At 47.7% G+C, this 20,115-nt stretch overlaps 1 protein-coding gene and 1 long non-coding RNA gene across 2 annotated transcripts in view; one reads left to right on the top strand and one right to left on the bottom strand.

Moving 5' to 3' along the window:
* Positions 1 to 20,115, top strand: part of DGKG (diacylglycerol kinase gamma) — a 340,544-nt gene that overhangs the window by 38,155 nt on the left and 282,274 nt on the right. Inside the window, exon 2 of the mRNA XM_029061465.1 lies at positions 12,289 to 12,660. Coding sequence (XP_028917298.1) covers positions 12,594 to 12,660 — 67 coding nt within the window. The 5' untranslated portion in view covers positions 12,289 to 12,593. The remainder of the gene's footprint in view (positions 1 to 12,288; positions 12,661 to 20,115) is intronic.
* On the bottom strand, positions 5,448 to 10,906 carry LOC120638597. Its single transcript, XR_005660325.1, has 2 exons — positions 10,523 to 10,906; positions 5,448 to 5,562 (listed from the first exon to the last, which is right to left on the bottom strand). It is a non-coding gene; the product is annotated as an uncharacterized LOC120638597 (long non-coding RNA).

Raw genomic sequence — 20,115 nt, 5'->3', positions numbered from 1 at the left:
TTACCCCCCAGTTCACCACTGGGGAAAGTGAGGCATGGGGAGTTTAGGGGACTTGCCCAGGGCCACACAGGGAACACGTGTCAGAGCAGGGACTCGAACCCGGGACCTCCGGCTTCCTGGCCCTCGGCTCTTCCATCGCACCGCACATCATAGCCAAGGATGACACTCGCCTAAGTACGGCGTGAAATGGAGTCAGTCGGGCATTAGCCTTGACACCACCTGTGAAATATGGAGAAGATCTCACTCAGTACCATCATCTTAATCCCAAAAGACAGCCGTGTGTCTACCCTCTCTTCTTGTACTCTCCCAGAGGTTTAGGACAGCGCTCCCCACAGACTAAGCACTCAGTAAATACCATCGATCAACTGATAACTCACTCCGGCTCTACCATCTTTTGGTGGGTTTATTTTTTCAGAAATCTCTGGACATAAAATCATGAGCTAAAAAAAACAAACCATCAACCCACCCACTTAATGTGGTTTTCGCCAGTGAAGCTAGAGCTAGAAAATTGGAACCTGGGGATAAATTAATCCAAAGCTATCCACCCTGATGGACTGACCTCGCCAAATTGCTTTAAATTCATTCAATCCCTCTCACATTATTTTTGCTTTCTTTTTTGCATTTTGGCATTTAGAGAGAGCAAAGGAAATTTGAGTCGGGCGATCGGAAAACATCCAAACTCAGATGTTTTCGATGTGGTACCAGCCGCCTGCTGTCAGAGACAATAGTCTACATAGTGTAGCAAAAAGAACCAGACCCTTTTTGAGGACTAGAAAGGTTCATAGGACTGAGTGCTTAAAGCACTGTGAATAAAATACCAAGTGATGTCATGTATCGTCCTCTCCTAAGCGTTTAGTACAGTGCTCTGCGCACTGTAGGCCCTCAATAAATACCACTGATGATGATGTAGAATGAAACCTCTGGCAGTCAGCGGGAAGAGAGAGTTTTGGGGGAATGCACTAAAGCACTTGGAGGCTCACGTCCCATTCTTTCACAGCTCTTACGTACCTATCCGTATACTCTGCTGTTGTTCCTGCCTGAAATTTATTTCCGTGTCTGTCTTGTCTGTGTGCTCTGCACACAGTAAGGGCTCATTAAATTCCACGGATCGACTAGACTGTGAGCTGCTTGTGGGCAGGAACTGTGTCTGTTTATTGTTGTATTCTCCCAAGTGTTCAGTACAGTGCTCTGCACACAGTAAGTGCTCATTAACAATAAATACGAATGATCGACTGATTGATTCCCCCTGACTGTGCTCAGTCCAGGTGCGTTCAGCACTGAGTTTATTCCTTCCAGAACTGGGGGAGGTTTCCCTGACCTGCTGGAGATGGGGAGAACACGATTATATCTAGATCTAGATCTAGATCTAGATAGATATGTAGATATATATCCATATATATATGCATATATATATTTTTAGTAATGGTATTAAGCATTTACTAGGAGCCTGGCACTGTACTTAGTGTTGGGTAGATAAAAGATAATCAAGATGGACAAAGTCTCTGTCCCACGTAGGGCTTATAGTCTTAACCCCCATTTTACAGATAACTGAGGAACAGAGAAGTTAAGTGACTTGTCCAAGGTCACACAACAGATAAGTGGCGGAGCTGGGATTAGGACCCAGGTTCTCTGACTCCCAGGCCCGTGCTCTTTCCACTAGACCGTGCTGCTTCTCTACTTCACTGCAGGGGTCTTCTCTGCTCATTCGAAAGCCAGAGTAGGAGACAGGAGAAGGAGACCAGTGTGCTTTCCAAGTACAGTAAGCGCTCAATAAATACGATTGAATGAATGAATGAATGAATCCTCCATCATCTCTGAGAAAAGGACCATTATAACCGTCGCCTTCCCTTTCCCTACCACGGATCCCCGCTCCCAGCATGTTCCGTGCACACCAGACGGGGATAAAAGCTGCTCACATGTGCCCTCACACACTCCCCACATCCCAACTGATGCTTTGAGCCTGTTTTGTCTGTTTGTGTCTGCTTTTAATGTTTCATCCCTACTGGTGTGTCTGACTCCAATTCCTTCTCCCCACTCAAACTGTTAGATCGTGAGCTTTCTGAGAGACAGGGACTGTGCCCAATTCCCACCTGAGTATTCTCTCCTAGCGCTTAATATAGTGCTCTGCACACAATAAGGATTTGATAATTATTACTATTATTACTGTTACTATTGTCAGATAAAAATAAATAATAATAGTGTTGGTATTTAAGCGCTTACTATGTGCAGAGCAAGGTTCAAAGCGCTGGGGGTAGATACAGGGTGATTAGGTTGTCCCACGTGGGGCTCACAGTTTTAATCCCCATTTTACAGAGGAGGTAACTGAGGCACAGAGAGGTTGAGTGACTTGCCCACAGTCACACAGCTGACAAGTGGCAGAGCGGGGATTCGAACCCATGACCTCGGACTCCCAAGCCTGGGCTCTTTCCACAGAGCCACGCTGCTTTTCATACTTAACCTATTAGATCGTGAGCTTTCTGAGAGACGGGGACTGTGCCCAATTCCCACCTGAGTATTCTCTCCTAGTGCTTAGCATAGTGCTCTGCACACAATAAGGATTTGATAAGTACTATTATTACTACTGTTACTATTGTCAGGTGGGGTGCCAACCTGAAAGGGAAGGAGTGGGGAAGGTAAGGCGAATTATCTTTGACCCGGAAAAGAGGTCTGGAGTTCATTTGGTCCAGACCTCCGTTTCCAGACCAGTGAATGACTCAGGCTTTCAGGAAAGATGGTTGCTTTTTCTTTCCTAAAGTTCATTCATTCATTCATTCAATAGTATTTATTGAGCGCTTACTATGTGCAGAGCACTGTACTAAGCGCTTGGGATGAACAAGTCGGCAACAGATAGAGACAGTCCCTGCCGTTTGACGGGCTTACAGTCTAATCGGGGGAGACGGACAGACAAGAACAATGGCACTAAACAGCGTCAAGGGGAAGAACATCTCGTAAAAACAATGGCAATTAAATAGAATCAAGGCGATGTACAATTCATTAAAAGTTCTCCCAGGTCACTCTAAAATCTCTCTCGGTAGTCCGCTTCATCATCCCGATAGTCAAGGAGGGAGAAATTTTAATTGGACAGCCAGTTCTTCCTAACTTAAGTCCATTTCCCCTTGCCTGGTTTCAGTGAGCACAGGGGAAATTAGCAAGGAGGGGGAGCAATTGTCCATTTTTGAGCATGGGGTAACCTCAGGTCAGAGTACTGAAAGAATGAGGCTTCTAGAGGGTGTAGCTTGTAGGGGGTGGCTTCCAGGGGCAAGCTCATTACAGGCAGGGAATGCATCCACCGATTCTATCGTATTTTAAATCTCCCAAGCGCTTAGTAAAGGGCTCTGCACGAAGTAAACATTCAATTAATATCAATGATCTGAATACAAAGTAGCCACGGTCGATCCCAAAGACTGTTGGAAAAAGAAAAGTCCTCGACCCTGTCCCTAGAGTCCACTGGAAGTACTTAGAACAGTGCTCGACGCTTAGAACAGTGTTCCTCACATAGTAAGCGCTTAACAAATGCCATCATTATTATTGTTACCGTCCCCCGACTTCCACCAAACGCATCCCATCCCCAGGTTGAGGGCGAGAGAGGCGGAACAGGAAGTCGCCACGTTGGCTTCACTCTGCGGCCCAATTCTGGCTACTAGGGTGGGTAGCTGTGGGCACAAAATTAGTACTTCCACCTTCGGGCACAAAATTAGTGCTTCCACCTTTTACAGTGCTGATCCCACGAGGACAATATGGCCCCTCTCCCTCACGGAGATAGCGCCCTGATCACGTCCCTTGATACGTTTGAAAGGTCCTCCTCCGCCTCTTCTCCTCTATAATAAGCAACTCCAATCCCTTAACCTTTTCCCATAGGTCCTATTTTCCAACGCTTGAATCATTCTTATCGCTCTCCTCTGGACCCCCTCCAGTTTCTCCTCATCCTTTTTAAAGTGCACAGGACACACTGGTCTCCTCATCCCCCCAGAACCCACGATGTCAGTCCGAGGAGCAGCAACATTGAGAAATGTCCAGAACCAAAACCCTCCACTCTCTTCAGACTGAGAAAGGAATCAGGTGGAATGAGGAGAAACAGCATGGCCTGGAGGATAGGGCACGGACCTAGGACTCAGAAGGTCACGGGTTCTAATTCCGGCTCCGCCGCTTGCCTCCTGTGTGGCGTTGGGCAAGTCACTTCACTTCTCTGTGCCTCAGTTACCTCACCTGTAAAATGGGGAGGAAGAGCGTGAGCCTCATGTGGGACAAGCTGATCACCCTATATGCACCCCAGTGCTTAGAACAATGCTCTGCACATAGTAATCGCTTAACAAATGCCTACATTATTATTATTACCTACCCCAGCGCTTAGTACAGTGCTCGGGACATAGCAAACACTTAAGAAATACTATAATAATAATTTTGCATAATCAGGGCTTTGGCACATAGTGAGGATTTGATATTATTATTATCATTATTATTATTCAAGGGAAGAGCAGTGCCCTGCCTTGGGGAACTTTCCCATATAATGGGAGAGGCAAGGCCAACACAAACACACAGTGTAAAACTCAAGTAACACAAGCCTGAAAACACTTAAAATATTCTTAATAATGCAGATCCCCTCCTCTCAGGATCACACCTGGAGAGTTTCCAGTATGCTATCAGTCTCGGCTACGGGAGCGAGAGTCAAGCGGAGGTCCGTCCGTTCCATTCCTAGCTTGGCCAGTGGCTAGCGAGTGGAAGACCATCTGCTACAACTCAAAATTCACTTGTGCTGGGCAGCAGCAGAATGGGAGAGAGTGGAGGGTGGAGACGCGATAATAATAATAGTGATGTATTTGGGCACTTACTATGTGCCAAGCACTGTTCTAAGAGTTTACTGCATGGAAGAAGGCAATGGTAAACCACCTCTGTTTTTTTTCCAAGAAAACTCTACGGATCCACTACCAGAACGATTGCAGATGGAGGTGGGGCGTTCTGGGAGAGATGCGTCCGTGGTATCGCTATGGGTCGGAGATGACTCGACAGCCTAAAACGAGACAGTGCAGATAATTGGAACATTACTGAAAATGGTCAGAGTCGCTAGGACCCCAGGGCATTAATCTGGGAGTTACTGTACAGGGATTGAAACAGCGTGGTTTGGTGGAAAGAGCCCGGGCTTGGGAGTCAGAAGTCGTGGGTTCAAATCCCGGCTCCGCCACTTGTCAGCTGGGTGACTCTGGGCAAGTCATTTAGCTTCTCTGTGCCTCGGTTACCTCATCTGGAAAATGGGAATTAAGACTGTGAGCTCAACGTGGGACAACCTGATCACCCCAGCGCTTAGAACAGTGCTTGGCACATAGTATCCAGCCCGATACCCCAGCACTTAGAACAGTCCTTGACAAGTAGTGCTCAAAAAACACTATTAAAAACAACAACCAAGAGCTTAATAGTAATGTCACATACCCCACTCCTTTCTATATCTTTTCTGTTTTTGTAGAAACTCATGTTTATTGTTTCTGAGCCCTATAGCCAAAAAAAGCAACAAAAATAATGAAAAATGTTTTTTAGCCTTGCCGTTAGAAGCTCAACAGCATCTTCAGCCTGGAAGGAAAAAAAAAATGTAATTGGCTTACAAAATGATCGTCAGCCTTTTTCAGGCTTACTGGCTACTTAGAGTCAACATATCTGATATCAGAACACATCAGAAGTCTAAAGGAAGAGGTTCGGGTGACATTATTTTGAGCACGATCCCTTTGACGTCCACCCTAATTTCTCCAGGTCTGGAGGGAATTTGATTTTCCGCTAATCGCGTTCTCCTCCTCTTGGAGAAGTAACAGTTTTCCTTGTTTTGGACTGGAAATCGGTCGGTGGTGGTGATTTCTCCTCCGTCTCCCCTCTCCCTCTCAATCATCCCCCTTCTCTGAACCTTCCACAGAGGATGTCCGTCCCTGGCTCAGATGAAACAGGCTACCTCTCCGAGCGGTGACCTCTTGCAAGAACTTGGAGTAATGAAAATAACCAAGCCAATCCAAATAGCCGTGGGTCAGCCTGACCAGTTATCATGAGAATTAAATGAGATGTATTCAGAAATAATCATTTGCGTGGGCCCCTGTAGATTCCCCTAAAGATACAAGGAATCCAGAGGGCAAAAAGCAGACAGGAGGCAGAGAGGGAGAAGAAAGAAGCAAATTCCCAGAGCAGTCGGTAAATGCATTGTTGCCTAGCGGATAGAGCACAAGCTTGGGAGTCAGAAGGACCTGGGCACTAATTCCACCTCTGCCATTTGTCTGCTGGGTGACCTTGGCCAAGTCACTTCACTTTTCTGGGCCTCAATTCGCTCCTCTGCAAAATGGGGATTAAGATTGTGAGCCCCAAGTGGGACATCGTGTCCAAACCGATGACTCTATATGTACCCCAGTGTATATAACAGTGTCTGGCACATAGTGAGCTCGTTGTGGGTCGGGACTGTGTCTGGTCATTGTTACAATATGCTCTCTCAAGTGTTTAGTACAGTGCTTTGCACACAGTAAGCACTCAAATACGATTGATTGAATGAATGTTTGAATGAATAAGCACTTAATAATAGTAACGATGGTATTTGTTAAGCGCTTACTATGTGCCAAGCACTGTTCTGTGTGCTGGGGTAGATACAAGGTAATCAGGTTGTCCCACGTGGGGCTCTCAGGCTTCATCTCCATTTTCCAGATGAGGTAACTGAGGCCCAGAGGAGTTAAGTGACTTGCCCAAAGTCACAGAGCGGACAAGTGGCAGGGGCGGGATTAGAACCCACGATCTCTGACTCCCAAGCCCGGGCTCCTTCCACTAAGCCATACTTAACAAATCCCTTTATTATTTTTTTTAAAGTGTCCCAGCGGTCCCTAGCTGGCCTCAGCCCCACACTGGTCTCCAAACCCAAACTACCTTCTCTTGATGAGAAAAAATTGACACCTTCAACACCTCCCTTTCCACCGAACTACGTTGCTCTCCTGCCATTCATTCAATCATTTCTATTGCGTGCCTAATATGTGCAGAGCACTGTACTGAGCACTTGGGAGAGTAGAATGTAACAGTAAACAGACACATTCCCTTCCCACAGTCCAGAGGACTCCTGTACCTCTGCCGATCTCATTCCACTGACACTCAGCCCTGGATTCATTCAGTCAGTCGTATTTATTGAGCGCTTCCTGTATGCAAAGCACTGTACTAAGTGCTTGGGAGAGTACAATATAGCAATAAATAGACACGTCCCCTGCCCACAGCAAAGCTCACAGCCTAGAGAGGGGAATAGACGTTAAAATACATATATAAATAAATATGTTAGAGATCTTCCACTCCCGTGCACGAACTGGGGTGAGGACCGGGAGTGGCGCTGGGCCTCCACACGATACGTTTGGGTTTCTGGACCGGAGTCACCCTGGCTCTGTCTGGCAGCCCTGAGACTGGCTCACAGCCAGTTTGGATCTGCGGGTGGTGGAGGGTGGCTGCTTCTGCCTCTTTCCGCAGCCGAGAGGAAAGAGCACGGGCCCGGGAGTCAGAGGGCCTGGGTTCTAATTCCGGCTCTGCCACTTGACTGCCGTGTGACCTTGGGCAAGTTGTTTCGCTTCTCAGTGTCTCCGTTTCCTCATCTTACAATGGGGATCCAATCCCCGTTCTTCTGCTTACTTAGACTGTGAGCCCCATGTGGCATGTCATAATAATCATAGGAGTAATTGTGATATTTGATAAACAGTTACTGTGTGTCAAGCACTGTTAGAAGCACTGGGGCAAATACCAGACAATCAGGTCAGATGTAATCCCTGTCCCACACGAGGCAATCACTCAAAGTAGGAGAACAGAGATTGGATCCCCATTTTACAGAGGAGGGAACTGAGGGAAGTTAAATGGCTCGACTGAAGTCACAAAGCAGGTACATAATGGAACCAGGATTAGAACCCAGGCCCTCTGACTCCCGTTCTCTTTCCACTAGACCACACTGCTCTAATTTTCCTAGGTCTACCCCAGTGCTAAATCCAGTGCTTGGCACATAGTAAACACTTGAAAACTATTATTATTATCCCCTTACATCCCTTCCCCAATACCTCCAATTAACCTGATGACCGGGAGGAGTGTATGCGTGGCCATTAACAGGTTATTAAAAATCATCAAGTGTGAGCCCGTTGTTGGGCAGGGATTGTCTCTATATGTTGCCGAATTGTACATTCCAAGCGCTTAGTACAGTGCTAAGCACATAGTAAGCACTCAGTAAATACGATTGAATGAATTAATAAGGTGGCCATTTGACCCAAATAATTGTCCCTGCTCTCCAGTCAATCTGTGGTGTTTATCTGTTTACTGGGTGCATTTTAGAGAAGCAGCGTGGCTCGGTGGAAAGAGCACGGGCTTTGGAGTCAGAGGTCATGGGTTCGAGTCCCGGCTCGGCCACTTGTCAGCTGGGTGACTTTGGGCAAGTCACTTAACTTCTCGGTGCCTCAGTTCCCTCATCTGTAAAATGGGGATTAAGACTGTGAGCCCCACGTGGGACAACCTGATTCCCCTGTGTCTACCCCAGCGCTTAGAACAGTGCTCGGCACATAGTAAGCGCTTAACAAATACCGACATTATTATTATTACTATGCACTTGAGAAAGTACAGTGCTTGAGAAAGACGCAATACCTGCCTTAAAGAAATTAACAAACGATCTAATGAGGGAGAAATACATTAAATAAATTACAAGGTCTAGAGACTTGTACATAAATGCTGAGGAGGTGGAGAGTGAGGTTGGGTGGGATGTTACTTATACCGCTTATGTACACATCCATAATTCAGCTCATTCATTTATATCGAAATCTGTAGTCCCCCTCTAGACTCTAAGCTCACTTTGGGCAGGGAATGTTTTCATCTTGTACTCTCCCAAGCGCTTAGTACAGTGCTCTGCACACAGTAAAGACAAATGAGCCATAGAGAATATAGATGAGGAAGCCAAACCTGAAGAAACAGTTTCCTCAGGGACAGGATTGAGAAGCCCAAACCAGAGTCTTGGTGGGAGTGGCAAAGTGAATGAGGCTTTCAGATGTTCCCATTTTAATTATAATAATGATAATGGCATTTAAATGCTTACTATACGCCAAGGACTCTTCTAAACGCTGAGGTAGATACAAGGTTATCAGGTTGGACACAGTCCCTGTCCCACATGGGGTTTGCAGTTTAGGTAGAAGGGACAAGGATTTAATCCCATTTTTACAGATGAGGGAATTGAGGCACAGAGAATTTCAGTGATGTGTTCAAGGTCACACAGCAGACAAGTGGTGGAGCCGGGATTAGAAGCCAGAACCTCTGAGTCCAGAACCCTGCCTCTCATTCCTCATTTTTGATGATCCTCTCTGTTCCTGGCTTCCCCTTGTCTAATTCTCACCTGGGTATTCTCTCCCAGTACTTGGTACAGTGTTCTGCACATAGTAAGCACTTCCACTTCATAAATGGGAGGAGCAGCATGGCCTAGGGAAAGAGCACAGACCTGGAAGTCAATTGACCTGGGTTCTTAGCTCCACCGCTTGTCTGCTGTGTGACCTTGAACACATCACTGAAATTCTCTGTGCCTCAATTCCCTCATCTGTAAAAATGGGATTAAATCCTTGTCCCTTCTACCTAAACTGCAAACCCCATGTGGGACAGGGACATTTTTTTAATGGTATTCTTTAAGCACTTACTATGTGCCAGGCACTGTTCTAAGCACCGGGGTCGATGCAAGATAATCAGTTTCGACGCAGTCCATGTTCCACAGGGGGCTCACAGTCTTAATCCCCATTTTATAGGTGAGATAACTGAGGCACAAACAAGTGAGGTGACCTGCCCAAGGTCACAAGAGATAGGACTAGAACCCAGATCCTTTTGACTCCCAGGTCCGTATTCTATCCACTAGGCCATGCTGTTTCTCACTGGTCCATGTTGCTTCTCTAGGCCATGCTGTGACCTTGGGTAAATCTCACTTTCCTGGGCCTCAGTTCCCTCATCTGTAAAATGGGGATTAAGAGTGCGGGTCCCATGTGGGACATGGACTGTGTCCAGCCTGATTAGCTTGTGCTTAATCAAATGCCTGGCACCTAGTAATCGCTTAACATATACCATTAAAAAAATAAAATAAATACTATCATTCCTATTATCTGCAGAAATAGTCACACTTCAGGTCGAACAGCTCTCCTCCTGCACCGACTCCATCTCTTCAAGTGAACTTAAATAGAATTGCAGTATATTGGACTAATTGGGTTTATTTCATTTCCCTACTTTATGGCCTGCAAGCAAAATACCACACAAATAAACATCTTAGTTTTCTCAAAAAAAAAAAAAGTTACCTTAGGTTGTAGAAAAGCAACGAAATAAATGGACCCGCTATCAAGAGGATCAAAGGATCCCTTGCTATTCAAAGAATAAAAGTTCTAGGAGAAAACGATCTGCGTTCTCATGCTGATATGAACTTGCAACGAACAAGGGTGAATCTAAATAGAGAATGATTTTACGAGGTTTTGCTCTGAATTTAGTTCTGGTTTCCCAGATTCGAGAGCACGCGTATTCTGTGCCTACTCACTCTAGCTCTCCTCATGCTTTGTTGATGATTTCACCAGGAGCCTCCATTTCAGAATCACCCCAGTGGAGGCTGTGTTTTGTCTTCGGGGCATCCATTCTTTCCTTCAACCACACAAACAAAGCACCAACGGCTCATTTGGCATTTGAACTTTACTTTTCATCCGAGGCCATTACGCACCCTGCCCTGGGAAAGTGTCGAGCTTGTTCTCCCAATGTTTTGAAGGGTAAATTCAGCCCTTTGAGAGGGTGTGGGACAAAGGTATTGTAAACACACCTAAATCATCACTGTGTTCTAGTTTGGGACACCTCCCCCCCCACAACTTCAAACACCCGAACTCTTGGGCCTTCAAAGGAACTGTGGGAAAATCAAATTCAAGGTTACCTTTGCCATCCTTTGTGTTTGAGGGAGAAATGGGGACCTAGCAACCACCGGAGACAAACGTTGCCATGACAACAGAGTCAGCGGCCTGGCGACGGTGTTTATGATAATAACGATGGTATTTGGTAAGCTCTTACTATGCGCCAAGGACTGTTCTAAGCGGTGAGGTAATAATAATAAAAATAATAATCGTGGCATTGGTTAAGCGCTTACTATGTGCAAAGCCCTGTTCTAAGCGCTGGGGAGGGTACAAAGGTTGTCCCACGTGGGGCTCACAAGACAAGGTAATCAGGTTGTCCCACGTGGGGTTCACCATCTTAATCCCCATTTTACAGAAGTGGGCTCAGTGTTAGTTGGTAGCTCAGCGCATACCATCGCTCGACAGCCCCACAATAATTATGTATATACCTGTCATTTCTTTAGTAATATTGATGTCTGCCTGTCTCCCCCTCTAGATCATAAGCTCGTCGAGGGCAGAGAATAATAATGATGATATTTGTTAAGCGCTTACTATGTGCCGAGCACTGTTCTAAGCGCTGGGGGAGATACAAGGTCATCAGGTTGTCCCACGAGGGGCTCACAGTCTTCATCCCCATTTTACAGATGAATTAACTGAGGCACAGAGAAGTTAAATGACTTGCCCGAAGTAACGCAGCTGATAAGTGGTGGAGCTGGGATTAGAACCCACAACCTCTGACTCCCAAACCCGTGCTCTTTCCACTAAGCCATGCTGCTTCTCACGTATCTGTTATATTGTTGTGATACTCCCTCAAGCACTCAGTACCGTGCTCTGCACGCTCATTCATTCATTCAATCGTATTTATTGAGTGCTTACTGTGTGCAGAGCACTGTACTAAGCGCTTGGAAAGTACAATTGAGCAACAGAGAGAGACAATCCGTACCCAACAAGGGACTCACAGTCTAGAAGGGGGAGACAGACAACAAAACCAAACAAGTAGGCAGGTACAAGTAGACGGGCATCACTACCATCAAAATAGATAAATAGAATCATAGATAAATGCACATCATTAATAAAATTAATAGAGCAATAAATATATCCAAATATATACAAATGCTGCGGGGAACGGGAGAGGGGAGAGCAGAGGGAGGGAGAAGGGGTGACGGGAGGAGGAGCGGAAGGAAAAGGAGGGCCCAGTGTGGGAAGGCCTCCTGGAGGAGGTGAGCTTTCAGTAGGGCTTTGAAGAGGCGAAGAGAGTTTGGTGGGTGTGAGGCATTCCAGGTCAGTGGTAGGACGTGGGCCAGGGGTCGACGGCGGGACAGGCGGGAACGAAGCCCAGTGAGGAGGTTAGCGGCGGAGGAGAGGAGTGCTCGATAAATACGATCGATTCACCGATGGACTCGTTCCCGTGTGTCCGTTCTTCTTTTAGGGGCGAAGACCCCGGGACTCGGGCCCGCCATTGGACTTTGGGCCGAATTCCCCCGCCCCGCCCCAGACTTTTCCCAGCAGTCGTCAGGCAGAGCATGGCTCTCTGGGTCTCCTCTTGCATCCTGATAGCGGGTTAAGAGAAGCCCGTTGGTAGCCGGCAACAGGGCGCTGACAGGTGCGGGCCAACAGAGCTCTCCGACATCGCCGTAGAGCGATGGACGTAGGCCGCCCGTAGCGCCGGCTCCGACCCAGACCTCCGGCCCTCTTCAGCGTGGACTCGGAACGATCCAAGGATTCGCCTGCAAGATGAGCGACGGGACGTGGATCACCCTCAGCCCCACGGAATTCACGCAACTCCAGCAGTATTCTGATTGTGAGTATCGTGGCTAATAGTAATGACGATAATACGGTACTTGTTAGTAATTATAATCACAATAATAATGACGACGGTATCTGTTAAGCGCTTACTATATGCCAAGCACTGTTTTAAGCGCTGGGATAGATACAAGCGTGGCTCAGTGGAAAGAGCCCGGGCTTGGGAGTCAGAGGTCATGGGTTCGAATCCCGGCTCTGCCACTTGTCAGCCGTGCGACTGGCCAGGTCACTTAACTTCTCTGTGCCTCAGTTACCTCATCTGTACAATGGGGATTAAGACTGTGAGCCTCACGTGGGACAACCTGATCACCCTGTATCTACCCCAGCGCTTAGAACAGTGCTCTGCTCATAGTAAGTGCTTAACGAATACCAACATTGTTATGATTATTACAAGGCCTCCTGTGGGGCTCCCAGTCTTCATCCCCATTTTACAGATGAAGTAACTGAGGCACAGAGAAGTAAAGTGGCTTGCCCAAGGTCACACAGCAGACAAATGGCAAAGCAGGGTTTAGAACCCACGTCCTCTGAGTCCCAAGCCCGTGCCCTTTCCACTAAGCCTCGCTGCTTCTCAAGCACTCACTATGTGACAGGCACTGTGCTAAGCACGGGGGAGATACAAGGTGATTGGGTTGGACACAGTCCCTGTCCCACGTGGGGCTCACAATTTTAATCCCCATTTTCCAGATGAGGGAACTGAACACAGAGAAGTGAAGCGACTTGCTCAAAGTCACACAGCCAAGTGGTGGAGTTGGGATTAGAACCCAGGTCCTTTTGACTCCCAGGCCCGTGCTCTATCCACTGGGCCACATTGCTTTCCTATTATCGCCACTGCCCCGCCTGAAACCCTAGGGACTGTAGGTTCCTCCTCTAGATTGGAAACTTCCCAGGACTTTTCACACTGGGAGGCCAATAAGGACTGCCCTTGTCAATCAATCCTGCAGTCAATGATATCTTCTGAGGACCTGATGCGGGGACACCGTCTTGTCTCAATCCATCGATCAGTGGTGTCGACTGAGCGCCTGCCAGTCAATTAATCGGTGGTGCTTATTCATTCAGTAGTATTTATTGAGCGCTTACTATGTGCAGAGCACTGGACTAAGCGCTTGGAACGTACAATTCGGCAACACATAGAGACAATCCCGTCCCAGTGACGGGCTCACAGTCTAATCGGGGGAGACGGACGGCAGAGCAAGACAGAACAAAACAAAAACAAGACAACAGTATCGTGATAAATAGAATCAAGGGGATGTACAACTCATTAACGAAATAAATATGGCAATAAATAATATATACAAATGAGCACAGTGCCGAGGGGAGGAGAAGGGGGGAGGGGGAGGAGCAGAGGATGGGGAGGGGAGGGGGAACAGAGGGAAAGGGGTCTCAGCTGAGGGGAAGGGGAAGGAGTGGAGGGGGAGCAGAGGGAAAAGGGGGTAGCTCAGCCTGGGAAGGCCTCTTGGAGGAGGTGAGCTCTCAGTAGGGCTTTGAAGAGGGGAAGAGAGTGAGTTTGGCAGAGGTGAGGAGGGAGGGCGTTCCGGGACCGCGGGAGGACGCGGCCCGGGGGTCGTCGGTGGGATAGGCGAGAACGGGGACGGTGAGGAGGTGGGCGGAAGAGGAGCGGAGTGTGTGGGGTGGGCAGTAGAAAAAGAGAAGGGAGGAGACGTAGGAAGGGGCAAGGTGATGGACGGCCTCGAAGCCTAGAGTGAGAAGTTTTTGTTTCGTACGGAGGTCGATAGGCAACCGCTGGAGGTTTTTGAGGCGGGGAGTGACATGCCCAGAGCGTTTCTGCGGGAAGGTGAGCCGGGCCGCGGAGTGAAGAATAGACCGGAGCGGGGCGAGAGAGGAGGAAGGGAGGTCAGAGAGCAGGCTGACACGGCAGTCTAGCCGGGATATTATGAGAACCTGTAGCAGTAAGATAGCCGTTCGGGTGGAGAGGAAAGAGCAGATCTTGGCGATATTGTAAAGGTGAGACCGGCAGGCTTTGGTGACGGATCGGATGTGTGGGGTGAACGAGAGAGCCGAGTCAAGGATGACACCAAGGCTGCGGGCCTGTGAGACGGGAAGGTCGGTCGTGCCTTCCACAGTGACAGGGAAGTCAGGGAGACGACAGGGTTTGGGAGGGAAGGTAAGGAGCTCAGTGAGCTTAATTCATTCAATAGTATTTATTGAGCGCTTACTATGTGCAGAGCACTGGACTCAGCGCTTGCACTGGACTAAGCGCTTGCACTGTACTAAGCGCTTCATGAGCACTTACTGTGTGCAGAGCACTGTACTGAGCACTTGGGAAAGTACAATGCAGTAGGGTCGGTAGCCACGTTCCCTCCCCACAAGGAGCTACATGGCGACAGTCTTTATTTGGAGAAGTTGCTGGGAGAGATCATTCCTCAGTTTTCCTTAATATTAATATGTTAATATATATTTTATTACTGTTATTACTATAATAATAATGATGATGATGGTACTTGTAAAGTGTTTAGTATTTGCCAAGCACTGCTCTAAACTCTGGGGTAGGTACAAGTTAATCAGGTGGGACACAGTCCCTGTCCCACGTGGGGTGCGTAGTCTTAATCCCCATTTTTCAGATGAGGGAAATGAGAGTCAGGGAAGTGAAGTGACTTGACCAAGGTCACACGGGTGGGAAGATAAGTTCTTCCTCCTATCTGTAATTTATTTGTCAGTCTCCCACACTAGATTGTAAACTCCTCTAGGGCCGGGATTATGTCTACTAATCCTCTCAACAGTGACTGGAGTATCTGTTGCTGTGGCAGATACAAGATAATCAGGATAGAACCAGTTCCTGCCCCTACTGTAACTCTCCTAAGTGCTCCAGTATTCTCCCAGGTTCAGTGCTCTCTGCACACAGGAAATCCCGGCTCTAATAATAATAATGTTGGTATTTGTTAAGCGCTTACTATGTGCTTACACTGTTCTAAGCGCTGGGGTAGATTCAGGGTAACCAGGTTGTCCCACCTAGGGCTCACAGTCTTCATCCCCATTTTACAGATGAAGTAATAATAATAATGTTGGTATTTGTTAAGCGCTTACTATGTGCAGCGCACTGTTCTAAGTGCTGGGGTAGACACAGGAGAATCAGGTTGTCCCACGTGGGGCTCACAGTTAATCCCCATTTTACAGATGAGGTAACTGAGGCCCGGAGAAGTGAAGTGACTCGCCCACAGTCACACAGCTGACAAGTGGCCGAGCCGGGATTCGAACCCATGACCTCTGACTCCGAAGCCCATGCTCTTTCCACTGCGCCACGCTGAAGCACAGAGAAGTTAATAATAATGTTGGTATTTGTTAAGCGCTTACTATGTGCCGAGCACTGTTCTAAGCGCTGGGGTAGACACAGGGGAATCAGGTTGTCCCACGTGGGGCTCACGGTCTTCATCCCCATTTTACAGATGAGGGAACTGAGGCACCGAGAAGTGAAGTGACTCGCCCAAAGTCACACAGCTGGCGAGTGGCAGAGCCGGGGTTCAAACCCATGACCTCTGACTCCAAAGCCCGTGCTCTTTCCACTGCGCCACACTGCTTCTCTGAAGCACAGAGAAGTTAAGTGACTTGCCCAAGATCCTACAGCTGACAAGTGGCGGAGGGGGGATTAGAACCCCTGACCTCTGACTCCGAGCCCGTGCTCTTTCCACTAAGCCACGTTGTTTCTCTCTGTCACCTGTCTGCTGAGTGACCTCGGGCAAGTCACTTCACTTCTTTGTGCTTCAGTGACCTCATGACCTTCTGACTCCCAGGCCGGTGCTCTATCCACTAGACCATGCTGCTCTTGACATCCCTCCCTTCAAATATTCTTCCTATTCCAGCAGGACAGGTACTTTCCAAAAAGCCTTACATTCTTGACGGTGTTCTCTCTGACTCTACCCACCCTGCTCTCCCCCGCATCCATCATCTCCAAAGAGCGCGGCCACGGTTGAGCCAAATTTTCAGTGTCGCAGTGCGGAGCTACATCTCCAGCCTTTCCCTTGGAGGGTGGTCCATGCTTTGTGTTTCATTTTCACTGAATTAGCTCGAGCCCTTCTGTATGCTGAATGCCATGCTCGACACTTGAGGATCTGCTCTATTGGATTCCTACTCTAATAATAATAACGGCTCTGGTAATTAAACGCTTAATGCCAAGCACTGTTCTAAACACCGGGGTTGATTGGACACAGGCCGCGTTCCACATGGGGCTCAAAGTCTTGATCCCCATTTTACGGTTGAAGTAACTGAAGCACAGAGAAGTCACGCACTTGCCCAAGCTCACAAAGCAGACACGCGGGCAGAACCAGGATTAATTGTGTGCAGGATTAATTGGGTGCTTGGGAGAATACTCGTGCACTTAGAGTACAGCAGGGGCAGAAACTCATTCCAACCTGATTATCTTGTTGTATCTGCCCCAGTGCTTAGTACAATGCTTGGCGCATGATAAACGTTTAACAGATACCCCAAATTTTATTGGTAGGATCAGTAGACATTGTCCTGGCCCTAGAGGGGTTTACAGTCTAGCGAGGGAGACAGAAAAATAAATTACAGAAAGAAGAAAAAACTCCTCATCTTCCCACCCAAACCCTGTCCTCTCCCTGACTTTCCCGTCACCGTAAACAGCACCACCATCCTTCCCGTCTCACAAGCTCCTAATCTTGGCTTTATCCTTGACTCCTCTCTCTCATCCAACACATATATTCAATCCATCAGTCAATCCTGTTGGTCCCACCTGCACCACATCACTAAAATCCACCCCTTTCCTCTCCACCCCTAATGCTACCACGTGAATCCAGTCATTCATCCCATCCCGCCTGGATGACTGCATCAAACTCCTTGCTGACCTCCCAGCCTGCTGTCTCTCCCCACTCCAGTCCATACTTGGCTCTGCTGCCCAGATCATTTTTCTACGGAAACGTTCGGGACGTGTCACCCCCCGCTCCTCAAAAGACTCCCGTGGTTGCCCAACCCCCTCCGCGTCAAACAGAAACTCCTCACCATTGGCGTCAAGGCACTCGGTCACCTTGTTCCCTCCTTGCTCACCTTGCTTCTCTCCTACTACGTCCCAGCCCGCACACTTTGCCCCTCTAGTGCTAACCTTCTCACCATCCCTCCATCTCGCCTATCTCACCGCCGGCCCCTAGCCCACCTCTTCCCTCTGGCCTGGAAGGCTCTCCCTCTTCATATCCTTGATTCTATTTATTCTTGATTCTATTTATTGCCATTGTTCTTGTCCAACGTTATTATTAGTACAGTGCTCTGCACATGGTAAGCGCTCAATAAATGCGATCCACTGAGGAAGAAGGAAAAGGGGTTTGTGTGTGAGATATGTACGGAAGTAATAGTAATAATAATAATAATGATGGTATTTGTTAAACGCATACTATGTACCGGGCACTGTGCTAAGCGCCGGGGTGGATACAAGCAAATCGGGTTGGACACAGTCCCTGTCACACGTGCAGCTCACAGTCTCAATCCCCGTTTTACAGATGAGGTAACCGAGGTCCAGAGAAGTAAAGTGACTTGCCCAAGGTCACACAGCAGACGAGCGGCAGAGCCGGGATTAGAACCCAAGACCTTCTGAATCCCAGGCCCGTGCTCTAAGCACTACGCCGATGCTGCTTCTCATGTGATGCAAGAGGTTGAACACTTCAGTATTTTCTGGCCACGGGCTGCTGGTCTTTGAAGAGTTCAGAGTCTAATGGGGGAGATAGACATAAATGTTAATGAATAGACTCCCAATCTGGTGCGGTTTAAATGAGATCTCCTTTATTGCATTAGTCAGCATTGCAACTTCCTCTATATTTCACCCCCCAAATAAAACACTACACTGCACACATAAAAATTCATATTAATCTATACGGTCAACTCTTTGTGGGCAGAAAGCGTGTCTACCAGATCTGTTTTATTGTGTTTACTTAGCAAGAAAAGCAGTTTGGCCTAGTGAGAGAGCACAGGCCTGGGAGTCGGAAGGACCAGCCTTCTGATCCCAGCTCTGCCACGTGTCTGGTGTGTGACCTTGGGCAAGTCACTTCACTTCTTTGTGCCTCAATTCCCTCGTCTGTATAATGGGGATTACGACTGTGAGCCCACTGTGGAACGGGGACTACATCCGACCATGATTATCTCGTATCTACCCCAGCGTTTAGAACAGTGCCCGAAACATGGTAAATGCTTAACAAATTCCACAATTATCATTATTATCGTCATTATTACAGTGCTCTGCACATAATGTTGGTATTCATTCATTCATTCAATAGTATTTATTGAGCGCTTACTATGTGCAGAGCACTGTACTAAGCGCTTGGGATGAACAAGTCGGCAACAGTTAGAGACAGTCCCTGCCGTTTGACGGGTTTACAGTCTAATCGGGGGAGATGGGTATTTGTTAAGCGCTCACTGTGTGCAGAGCACTGTTCTAAGCGCGTAGATACAAGGTCATCAGGTTGTCCCACGTGGGGTTCACAGTCTTCATCCCCATTTTACAGATGAGGAAACTGAGGCACAGAGAAGTGAAGCGACTTGCCCAGAGTCACACAGCTGACAAGGGGCAGAGCGGGGATTCGAACCCATGACCTCTGACTCCCTAGCCCGTGCTCTTTCCACTGAGCCACGCTGCTTCTCTAGTAAGCACTCAGCAGATACCATTGATTTCATCTAACTCTCTCATTCTCACTTGACCTCTTAACTTCCTCCTGGGTATGTCATCCCCCAAATCCAGCTTCTTCCTTCCCCCTTTGCATTCATTCATTCATTCAATCATATTGATTGAGTACTTACTGCATGCAGAACACTGTACTAAGCGCTTGGGAAATTATAATACAACAGTAAACAGTGACATTCCCTGTCCACAACAAACGCGGAGTCTGCGTGGCTCAGTGGAAAGAGCCCGGGCTTGGGAGTCAGAGGTCATGGGTTTGAATCCTGCCCCTGCCCCTTGTCAGCTGTGTGACTGTGGGCAAATCACTTCACTTCTCTGGGCCTCAGTTACCTCATCTGTAAAATGGGGATTAAGGCTGTGAGCCCCACGTGGGACAACCTGATTAGCTCGTATCTGCCCCAGTGCTTAGAACGGTGCTTGCACATAGTAAGTGCTTAACAAATGCCGTTATTATTATTATCAGTTATGGGCAAGGATAGAGAAGTAGCATGATTTAATGGCTAGAGCACGGGTCTGGGAGTCAGAAGGACCTGGGTTCTAATCCGCTCTGCCATATGTCTGCTCTGTGACATTTGGGCAAGTCATTTAACTTCTCTGAGCCTCAGTTAGCTCATCTGTAAAATGGGGATTAAGACTGTGAGCCCATGCGGGGCAACCTGATTACCTTATATCCACCCCAGTGCTTAGAGCAGTGCCTGGAACGTAGTGAGTGTTTAACAAGTACCATAATTATTATTATTATTATCCATTGCTGCAATTCTCAAAGATTTTCATGCTGCACCGTGGATTTCAATTTGTCTTTTTAAATGGTAGTTGTCA

This window comes from Ornithorhynchus anatinus, chromosome 1, assembly GCF_004115215.2.
Source record: "Ornithorhynchus anatinus isolate Pmale09 chromosome 1, mOrnAna1.pri.v4, whole genome shotgun sequence".
In the NCBI taxonomy this organism is placed as follows: Eukaryota; Metazoa; Chordata; class Mammalia; order Monotremata; family Ornithorhynchidae; genus Ornithorhynchus; species Ornithorhynchus anatinus.
The sequence above is the reverse complement of the archived record's forward strand: the minus strand, read 5'-3'. Positions and strand labels throughout refer to the sequence as shown.